We start from the raw sequence: 12443 nt of genomic DNA on the forward strand, positions 1-12443 counted from the left end.
ATTTTTTTTTATTTTTTTTTTAAATAATTAACGACTAAAAACAAATTGAGGTATATATTATTTTAATATTACAACAAGTATTGTTCACGACACCACAGGTTAAGTCGTTAAATAATCAATTATAATAAAAGGGAAATATCAAATAGGTATTCTCGTATAGATAACCAAATATAGGGGCTAGCAAGTCGTAGGAGATGCATATTCGTGGGTGTTCTCGCGGAGGGATATGGGGGTTAGATTGGCATATTTTTTAAGGTAAAGATATAGTTTACCGTCTAACTGGTATAGTGATGTTTAGTAATGGTAATCAATTAACAAATTGTAAAATGTATAATATGACTATATTTTTGTTTGTCACGCGCCACGTACAGACCGGCGCCGTGATGACGCCCGCTCTTCTGGCGCCAATGCTCGCGCTGGCCGTGTACGGGATGGGCTACGGGCTGGCCATCGAGCCCATTATGGAGTCGCTGATGGCCACCAGCTTCCTGAGGTACGCGCTGGTCGGCGTGTGCACTTCGCTGTTCGGCAACGGGCGCGCGGACATGGACTGCCAAATAGACGACCTGTACTGCCACTACAAGAACCCGGACCTGCTGCTCCGGGACCTGGGCATGAGCGGCCGGTCGATCGTCAACCAATTCATCGGGCTAGCCACGTTCGGCCTGTTCTTCAGGCTGGCCGCGTACTACGTCATCAAGCTGAGAATGATGAACCAGTCGCTACGCAAGATACCGCTATACTTCAAGAAGTTCCTACGCGGCTAACGATCCACCACCGAGGCGGCAAAAGCGGCGCGAGAGAACTCGTCGGTCGACTTGCCCGTGTCGCCGTTATCATCGTTATTTATACGTTATAATATTTACGATATGTTATGTCATCGTTGTGGCCGGTCCCAAATCATCACGTCATCGAGACTTGAACTTAGACACCGTACAATACCTGTATATGTAGTATATATATTGTAACGAGTGAGTTGTAATTTTATAACAATGACGATGACATAATACTACGACACTTGCGTTATAATAATATAATATCATATATTTTAAATTTTATGCGAAACACATCGCCACGCGTTAAGCAGGACTTCCGACAAGTATAGATACCATACGATTAATTATATTATGTTATACATTATATTTTATTTATACCATCAATTTTTATCACTTCGGTTCCGTTGAGCGTAATCGACATAATATTAAGTTATATTTTATAAGTTGTATTTATGTATAATATTTATATGTAACTATATAGTACCTACGGCTTTTTTTTTGTTTTGTACTTTTTTTTCTACGTTTTATACCTATTGCGAAGTGTTTTTAGTATTTTCTGTGTTTAAAAACTTTTCGTAATTGTCCACAAACAGCTTTAGCTCCTAAAATATTAATAGTAAATTATAAAAACACTTTTGGTTAAACTATACATAATATTATTATAATAATAACAATAATATGTACATTGGGTCGTAGAAATATTTTTATCACAAACCTCTTGTTTTTTTTTCAACGTTTCGTCTATCAAAGGATCGGCGTAATTAGTGTCATTCAGTGGATCTGCAGTGTCTGTACTCAGTGCGTGTGTGCCTGATTCTATTGAAATCTATAAATGTAAAAATAATTTAAGGGTGAAAATAAATAAAACCAACATAAATAAATATCTAATGTTGTTGATTAGAACTTTTATTTATAAACATACATCTTATTATACGGAATTTATACACTATAATCAATATTTTTTATATATGTATATTAAGAAAATACCTTTTATTATATAGATATTTAATTATTATTTATTAATTTATTATATTTTATGTTATAAAACTACCCGACATATATTTATTAAAAATGTTATATCAAATGATTGGCGTTTATTTATATGCTAATGTATTATTAAAATATTAAATTTAAATAAAACGGCAAAATTAGTAAAAATATTTAAATCATGTTGTTTATTGGTTTATTGTATCCCCCTCCTGGGTATTCAAAATTAACTAACTGATATTTTCCCCAAACTAAAATGTTTATTTAAGTAGTAAATAATTAATAAGAAAATTTAAATCAAGTACTAATAGAAATGTAGAATATTATCAATATTAAACATACTTAATTAAAGTATACGTTTTTAGGTAAGGACTAAAGATGTCCGTGTGTTGTTATAATTATAATTCTAATAAATTAACAACAATTATTTTAGATTCTAAGTGAAACTTAACCTTTTTGAGCTATCACAACTACATAGTCTAGTGAAATTTTTGATTTTTTTACTATGACCTCTATACTTAAACAAAACTCACTAATCTCTCGTATATCATCAATCACCATCCCAACAACCTAACGAGAAAATTAAAAATAAAATGGCTAAAAGACGCCCTTACATAAATAAAAAAAAATACATTCGACACTTACAGTATAACATAACGAATACTATACTTTTACCTCTAATTTTTCATTTAGATATATATATATAATAGTTGTACGTTACTAACTTAATGTTTATCTAGTTATAAGAATTATGTTAATATACATAAACATTACTATATTGTACACTATATAATATAATATTAAATTCTAAAATTAATTAACTACCTATACGATACTTACACCGACTACACATCTTGACCTTCGATTTCAAACTCATTGGTATTGTATCTTCCAGATTAGAATTATAATGTGTGTCATGATTTTGTAAAAGCTGTTTAAGAATACTAGTTTATTTAGATAACTAGACAATTAAACAATTTCTATAATTTATCATTTAAGCAATATGTTTAAATGATTTATACGTATCAAGAAACCAGTTAAACGCCTTTAATACCTTCACCTTTATTTCAATAGGAAAACTGTACGTCTGCATTCAAACATTAACCTTCTCTAGGAATATATGTTACTATGACTTCGTAAACAATATAAACATTTCTTACAAAATCAGTTGCAAAAAATGCACAACTACATAATATCAGATTAGTAGATTCATATATTTTAGAAAACAATCAACAATCTCTTTTGTAATAATTTTTATTATCACTGTAACCTCGACTTTCAAACAAATAATTTATTGATCCATTTTATATTGTATATACCTAATGACTATATATATACATTATTATAAGTGCCCTAAAAATGTCATGTCCAGTAACCAAAAAGTCAAAATAAAGTAAAAAGATTTCAAAAATTGAAAACAGTATCATAAAAATTTAAAGTTTAGATAACAACAATTTTTAAAAATATTTTAACAATGTTCTTTTTGAGTATTCTTTCTTTACTATATTTTTTATAAAGACTGTGTGTTACTCATAAATCATAATATATTAAATAAATTTATTAAATTTAAAAAAATTGTAGACAAAAATTTAAAAATCTTAAGTAATATTGCGTCATATAATTCGATATAATACTATAATATGTATAATATGTTTATTAACCTGTTTAAAAGCTGAAGTAAATGTGTTCTTATACTTATGCATCGATCTAATGCTCCCAGCTTCATTGAGATTGTCTATTTTTTCAAAACAATCAGAACCTGCAGGCACTAATAGTGCTTTATTTGAATCATAAATATGGTTCTTTCTGAAATAAAAATAAAATAAAAATGTGTACAACACAATTTGAAGGACGCATAAGTTAACTTACGGATAAGGAGTTCCAAACCCGTAATGTGACATCATCTCTTTAGATACCTTCATAAGAATTGTGTCGTTCATACCATAGAAAATCAACGAAGCTCCGTAAGTGTGAGCCACATATCGTAAACACTGACACAACACACGTTTTTTAGCAGGTTCGAAATTCTAACAATGAAAATTATTAGTATAAACAATAATTCAAAAGTAAAGTAATTTCATAATCTAAATATATACGATACAGTCAATAACAATAATAACAAATAAAAATATATTTGTGTATAATTCATATTATATAATATCGCAAATCTAAAATTAAAATGTAAGTTATCAATTGCCCCATTATATTTATTATTGTTCAACACTTGATATTGTATAATAACTACAATAACTACAAACTATTTATTGGCTATTTATCTACATATATTTGTTTTTTTAACTATGTCGATATATTTCCTTTAAAAATTCCTAAAATATCAAATAATATACGTACCTAGTACCTACCTATATTAATCATTATTCAATAAATACCTAAGTTAAGTAAGGTTAAGCAATTATTATTTCATAAATTATCATTTATTATTATTCATTTTTGACATCTTAATATTGCCTTAAGTACCTATGGATTAATATATTATAATGGGTTTTAAATTTTCTAAGTGGACTGTGGAGTAATAAATGTATTGATTGAGTATGGAATTTGCAAGCCTATTTTTGTAACTACATATCTATTTTAAAGATGTTTAGTGCAACAAGTAAGCTAATCACATAAACTATTCTAGTCATAACTTCAAAGTTCAAGGAGTTTAACATAACAACAGTTGATCTTGCTTTCAAAAAAATGTCTATAATGTGATTGTTTAAAACTTAGATTATTAGGTTGATAAAAAATTAATAAATAATAAAATAGCTATTCGATCATTTTGTGCTAAAATATTAGGTATCCCGTCAATTGATCGAAAACAATTGATCGCATGACAATTGCTCGAAAACTTTTAATTGAAAAACAATTGCTCGCAAACGACAATTGATCGAAGAGAAATTGTTGGCAAAACTAAAAATTATATTATTCATTAAAATACATTAAAAAATTATGTTAAATAAAATTGCTAAATAAATAACTAATATATTTTAAAAAAATGTTATCATTATTTTAACTTAATTTCAAAAATGAAGTCAACTAAAATTGCAACACCAAATATATATTGTTCAGTTTTGAATCGATAAAACGCCATATTCAATATTGTTGGATGTTTCTTACTTATGATCGATGTAAAACAGTTATGCCAATTGTCAATTGAATTATCTGTTGTTGCTAAATCTTGTTCTATTCTTAAAAAAATGTTTGCTATTCTACGACCAATTGTAGTTCGCGATCAATTGTTTTTGATAAAATGACATTTATTCAAAATATTAAGTACGCTTTAAAAATAAATTAATCAAAAATTTATTTTTAATCTATTATCTTGAATTCTTGGCCCCAATTATTACAATTTCATATCCTTTAAAGAAAAATGTATATTGTAAACATAGTAGCACTAAAAAAATTGTTATTGGTTGATTAATATTTCATTTTTATAAATTTATTTTAGTTTTATTATAATCTTATACATCTCTGTGTTTTTGATTTAAAATATTAAGATATTATTAATAAAATTGCCTCAATTTATTTGTATTCTTTTTCATTCAATTACATGATCTATGATTCTCTATCTTCGCAACAACCATACCTTATAGAGAATAGATAAACCAAATATACTTGTCTAATGTAAACTTCTATATTTATTTTTTCTTAAAAACAAAAAATAATAATAAATACCGAACCTTAATTTATTATTGTAGTATATTATTATTATTATTAATGTTATTTTTACAATATTATAAATGGTACGCCGTTTTATCACAAGTTAGATTACTTATCTAACACTGCGATAAGCTTATTTAATGTTACATAAATTATGTAACATAATGTATAATCTCATAAATGAAACTAAATTTTATTTAATTAATTACTCATCAGTTGTATACATAATAATAACTATAAATCAATAATGAAAAAAATATGTAGGTTTATCTTACAAAAATTGTTAACATTAGAGAAACATTAATACCTATTAGGTAGCTATTATTTTATATAAATTAAAAACATAAATGGTATAAGAGTAAGTATAGAAATTGTAATGCATGAACATACTTGATAAACATCGTATTTACTTCCGACGATCATTAATGGTATGGGTAGTGGAGACATGAACTTTTTATCCTAAAATGAATACAATTACTCTTATAGTCTTATTGCTACAGTTTGCTTTTGCACGAAGAATGAACATAGACGATAGACTACGCAATTATTGAAGTATAATACAATAAATAATAAAATATATTAATTAAAACAAACCTCAATATTTTTAACATTAATCTGATTATACTCTTCAACATCTAGTACATTTCCTAGATGTACCTTAACTTCTTCAAGAAGCATTTCCATGGTGTTCCAAAGAACATCCGGCTTCGATAGATCTAATACTAACACAACGCTTAAACGTCGACCTCTCGTTTTCTGTACGATCACGGACAATAGATCTTTGAAAACTAAACCACCGCCCAATTCCCAAACATGGCAAATATCCTTTGCCTGAAACACACACACACACACACACACACACAACGTATATATTATTTATATTAATGATACTATACAGGTTCATTGCCCATACATATTATAATATGTAACTTTTAAAGATCATTATAATTAGTAGGAACTAGAGATACATTCAATTCGTATCTTAAAATGTACACAGTTGATTTTTTTTAGTTTATTACAGTTTGAAAATATATACATTTTCAATATTTTAGAACAGTTATGTCTCAGAATATGTCTCAGTATACGGGTTGGAGTGGATAGCATAGTGATTACCTCAAGCGGTACAATTTTATTCATCAGTGTTTAAAACATTTTAAATTTGAATTCAATCTAGATTCTAGATTCTCGTTATGGTTATCTTTATGGCTTCTTTATTTGTTTATACATAAGAAACAGGCTTAAACCCACAATTAGCGTTAAAAAAACAAAAGCGGCAAAGTCCTAATCAGTTTATGAAGATACAATCTTAATTGATTTTAACTACATTGGACATTGATTTTATATGTATTATTATTTTAACTTAATATATCTTTATATATTACGTATAATATACAAACCATTAAAACTTTCTAGGTATTATATAATGTTGTATGATTATATTTAGTTATTTCATTTCAATGCTCACAAAAAAAATATAATATAAATTATTAAATTAATTTTTGAATTAGGTAAAATAAGAATAGAATATAGCAATTAAAATAAATATACGTAATGTACAGTATTATAAACATTTAATTTTCTATGTTAAATAAGTATTCCTTATTTCAGTATACTTCTTATCTAGAATTTAAAAAAATGTTCATCAAAGTAAAGAATGGAAGAGGAAAATCCTAAATACGACTCTGCTTTTAAATAATGCTTACATAGTATCTGCTTAATTATTAATTTGTTTTGAAGTAAAATTTTCCATATGGTATAAGTTATATCATTTTAGACTTTCAGTATCAATAATAAACAATACTTACTAAACTTTTTCCAGATCTTCTTGCGAAAGAATATTCCAAGGCCAGTGTAGGTTTTGGTTTTTCATTTTTATCAAAAAATGAATGTATTAATGAAGTTTTCCCCTTAAAAAATTAATGCATTTTCATCAAGAATTATTTTTAAACTATAGGAAAATAATACTCAAGAATTATATATATATATATATATATATATCTTATATATACTTTGATATATAATATCAAAAAAATATCACTTATTATTCAAAGATCTTACACGTCACCATTATTATAATTTTTTTATTTTTTTTCAAAACATAAATAAAAAAATTATATGGTCAAATTAAATTAAGGGCTAAGTAATCGATTAAAACCTCTAAAAACGTATTTGAACTCGTAATGAATTTTTATTCAAAACGACTTTTTAAAATGTTATTAATATGAACTAAAAACGATTTATTTAAAAATGTAAGTCGTTTTCAATTATAAACTTCATGGCAAATTTCAGTTTTCAAAAATATTGTTGAATAAATGGATCAATGAATATGATTTGAAAAATATTGATACTCTTAGACGTGGATGTGCAGAAGCTTTAATACTACAATCCCATACATCAAAAATATAATCACTTACTACGCATACATTACATTCGACATACTTTACATACGTTAAGAAATTGCCTATCTGGAACTCCTTAAAAACGGTCAGTATCAAACACCATAAAACAACAAAATGCACTTTATATTGCATTATTCTAGAATTAAAAACAATATATAAGCAACTTAATTTTTAAAAAAAAAATAAGCAGACTGCTTAGTATTTAATTTTAAAATTATAATATTCGTTTTAAATAAAAAATTAGGATGCTTTAAGACTATTATTATTTATTTAAATGAATTATGACTGTTATGAGCATATTATGAAGTATACATTAAGCATATTATAACTAAAAACTAAATATGTTTAGATATAAATATAGTAATATTGCTTCCTTCTTATTGATATAGAGAAAAATTTTATAATAGATACTTCATACTTTTCAGTGTAAAATATTTCCAAAATCGATTATCTGCTATTCTACCATCCGTATAAAATATGAATAATATAAAATGTATAATTGATAATAAAAAGATTAGACGAAAATGTAGCATATATTATTATGATAATTGCAAAAAGTAATATAATTTATAATAAATCTATAAACGGTAGATAATTTTTAAAATAAGTTTATAAGCTAAGAGGCTTTCATTGAACTCAAATCTACAACTAATTTGCTTATGGTGTTCACTGTTCATTGCATACAACAATTTAGGTACTTTAAAATATATTTAAATAAGGTTAAAGTTTTATCAGGCTGTTATAGATGTTAGAATACTATTTATATTATAATTTATAATAAATAATAGCTAATATTAAAATAAAATACCGTTAATAAAATAACAAATATATTATAGGCTATTGTTAGTGTATTGCAGTATAGAATTTCCTTACAGTTCTCTATATACCTTCAACTTCACATGCCATATTTTTTTTTAACATTATTTCATTTGTACTTGTAATCTTATACGAGTAATATGCTTAACTCGATTTAAATAATATTTTTTGTTTTTTCAATTTCAATGCAAAATTTTTTATAATTTTAATATTTTTATAGACGATGATAATAGTATGAACACTTACCGCATTTTTACTTCCAATTACTAATAAAGTTCTCTCTACTGGTACCATGTCAGATGCAACATTTTTTGAAGACATAGCCAATTCGAGTATGGTTTGACCATTTCTAATAATAATATTATTGTTATGAATAATAATTAATTGTATTTAATTTATATCATTTAAATATATTACCAATAAGTAATTAATAATAAGTAATACATTATAATATTATTATAGGTTTTAGGATAGGATTTGTTTTAAATTATTTATAAGATAAATAAATATTTTATAGTTTAAATTGATTATAAAAAGTTCTTTAAACATGCTTTAAATATTTTATTAATATTATTTTCTTTAAATTCTAAAATATTAATAGGTGAAACATTGTATATTTTTTCTGCAGTTTAATAAAATAATGTAACATACTCTAAAAGTAAGTATAAGCTAAATAACATTTAATTTCAAAAATATTATTTATTAACTTTCTTATAACTAACAAAAACAATGAACACTGATTAATATTGTAAAACTAATCAATAGTTGTATTGCTTCAAATTAAAAATTTTAGGATAATAATCACAAAATAATTTATTAATCGATTAAAAATTAGATTTTAAGTATAAAAATGCTTTACTATTAACTAGTTACAATCTAATTAGTTTAATTCGCTTGAAATTTAACATATGTTTAATTTTTTTTTATAAAGAAATTAATTAAACTTCTTTGTATAGCTTTATATAATATGCTATAATTTAAATATCCAATGTAATTTAACGAAGAAAGCTCTTGTATAAATACAATATTAGAAGTACAACAAATTCCTGTTTGCTCAATAATAACACTATTTTGTATAATTTAATGAGGCAATTTTTATGAGTCAATCAAGTCGGATAAAAATTATATCGATGGATGCAGTTTTGGAGATGGTATTTACATGTAAATATCTGAGTATAAAGTGTAATTGGAAACATAGAAAACGTAACTGTTATTAATAAATGATGGATCATTAACTATAGTCATGTTGATAAGAAGAAAAAAAATTGATTATAATAATCTTTCATTATACTACTTATTAAAAAAAAAAATATTTAATATTCTGATCTCACAATAAAATAATTTTATGGAAGTACAAAAAAATTTTACTCTCATGTTAAGGAGTTTAAAAAACGTTAGTATAATGTTAAATTTTCCAAAAAAAAAAAAAAAAAAAACGGTTAAAATGGATTTACATAAAGGAAAAAAATAAATGGACAGTTTTAAAAAAAAATTACTAACAAAATTATATAAAATATATTATTTTGTGTCAACATTTATAATTTTATTAGCTATATATGTTACTATAATACTTGATAAGTCACTGGATTATGTAACTTACTAACCTTCAAACTGCATATACAAATTAATTTAAAAAATTTCAAACACGTGTTAGTACAAGTATTTATATAATAATATAATTAATGTAATTTAATTTTTAAAATATCAATTAGACAAATTTTTTGACAAACAGTAACATCACATAAATTATATATTTATAAATAAAGCATACAACATTTCAACGAGAAGGCGAAGTGCCTACGCCATAATAATAAATGTCTATAATAATTTAATTATTAAACTTTATTTGGTTATATTTATGACGTACCAACGCAATGTATCAGACATATAATAATATGTATCATCATGCATATCACCGTCATAGACATAAATAAAATAATGAACGTATAACATTGCCTATAGTCAATATATAGATGTATTTCCAGACTTTCCAATAACGGTAGGTTATTTAGTAGTAACTACGAAGGCATATAATATGATTATATGAGTTAAGAAATAAATAATAACACTAATAACAAAAACTGATATATTATGATATTCAGACGTCGACGCATTTAACATGTAACAAAATTTTACAATACTTCGTATGGCCTTATCGACAATAATACTGTGTCTGTGAAATCATAATTGCGTTGTCAAATTGATAAATCTAATATCGCGACTACTGGTTAACGATAATGTCGTGCTTGACAAAATAATCATCACGCATCATCGTAATAAAACGAAGCCGCATTAACTGCACGCCATGTGATAAATTATAATATATATCATATTATTGTTTAATACAGTCGACCGTTAAATGTGCGTAGCTACTATTTCTAGATAACTTCTGTCGAAATTATCGAACTGTTCGATCATATTGATATTTGAGTATTCGTGTATATTATATTTCCAATTTCGTTTTATTTTGCATGTTAATATTTTAGTATGATCGAGATTGAATACATTCGAGGAAAATTCAAAACTGCTATTTTCCCATTTATTCAGTATAGTTTGTGATTAAATTATATGAAAACGTAATCATGGCTCTCAGAAAAAAAGAAATGACCTTTTGTAGAACTACTGGCTGCGAAATCGCAGGATCTGCATAAGATATTTAACACATTTGTAAAACAGGATGTAGGGTAATAGGGTAATCGAGTAATTGACGATTTTGTAAATGAAATAATGTCTTATGGAATTTGAAGAGCCATATAACAATTATATATTAATCTGTTTGAGGCAATAAATTACAGTGAATAATTAAATGTAATTAAATTGTGTGATATCAAGATACAAAAAGGTCATAACATACTTATTCAATATATATATATATATTGGCGTTTATATATTTGATTTTCACAACATTGACTATATTATTGTCCATTTGTGCAGAGAAATTATATTGTCAATTAATGCCACTTGTTAAACATTAATGTTATTGACTTGGCACTTGCATTATTAGTTAAAGTTCCAATTATAATTCATTGACGGTATTACGGTAACACATATATATTTATATAGACGTATATAATAATTGAAGCTCATTAAGTATTTATGAATAGTGAAACTTACCTTACAGAAGTTGATGTCATTGTATTTCACAGAGACTATATTATGGACAGTGCAGTTCAAAATCGTTAGTTATTGATGATAACGTTTTTAGCGACAATCTGAATTCTGAATGCATTGTTTTCATGTGTCAAAACCATCTGTTTCTGGCACTCTGGCTATGTATATACACTGGTCGCCATGGTTGCACCTATAACTAATGTACGCCCCTTAGATTTTTTTGTCGACAAATGTCCTAGTCGAGAAAGCCAGAATTTGATCGAAACCATTTTTATATTTACCACGTTAGATGCCAAAGAAAACATTATTCTCGTAATTCTAATTAAACTCTCGACATCAACTATTAAAATATTTTTTAGACCAAACATATTTTAAACGTGTTAGTGTTTATTAATGAATACCGGTTGTTATGAAGTGATTAGTGAATCATAGTCAAAATTAATTAATATTATCTCTAATTATTAATATACAATAATAAAGCATTGGACTTCCAGATTATAATATCTTATCTTGACTTATAACAGTTATAACTGAGTTAGTCAGTTATCTTACCGGTAAAGTGAGCAATATATCGATATATACGCTTAATATTTATCTTGATTATACGACATGTTTTGTTATAATTTTATGCACTGTACAAAATACAACGTCGTGCGTTGATCTGTTGTTAAAATTCTAAAATTTGTTTACT

General features: G+C 25.6%; 2 protein-coding genes across 2 annotated transcripts in view; one reads left to right on the forward strand and one right to left on the reverse strand.

Annotated features, from left to right (window-relative positions):
* LOC113556079 (ATP-binding cassette sub-family G member 1-like) overlaps positions 1-1716 on the forward strand; it is a 20869-nt gene extending 19153 nt beyond the window's left edge. The window contains exon 11 of the mRNA XM_026960812.2: positions 372-1716. Coding sequence (XP_026816613.1) covers positions 372-767 — 396 coding nt within the window. The 3' untranslated portion in view covers positions 768-1716. The remainder of the gene's footprint in view (positions 1-371) is intronic.
* On the reverse strand, positions 1307-11941 carry LOC113557723 (cytoplasmic dynein 2 light intermediate chain 1). The gene is made up of 9 exons (XM_026963278.1): positions 11756-11941; positions 8888-8990; positions 7232-7333; positions 6021-6257; positions 5817-5885; positions 3633-3790; positions 3425-3569; positions 1468-1602; positions 1307-1378 (listed from the first exon to the last, which is right to left on the reverse strand). Exons 1-9 carry the CDS (start codon positions 11773-11775, stop codon positions 1307-1309), a joined length of 1041 nt encoding a protein of 346 aa, XP_026819079.1. The 5' UTR covers positions 11776-11941.
* Between the last annotated feature and the right edge of the window lie 502 nt (positions 11942-12443).

The sequence above is a fragment of the Rhopalosiphum maidis genome, chromosome 1 (genome assembly GCF_003676215.2).
Source record: "Rhopalosiphum maidis isolate BTI-1 chromosome 1, ASM367621v3, whole genome shotgun sequence".
NCBI lineage: Eukaryota > Metazoa > Arthropoda > Insecta > Hemiptera > Aphididae > Rhopalosiphum > Rhopalosiphum maidis.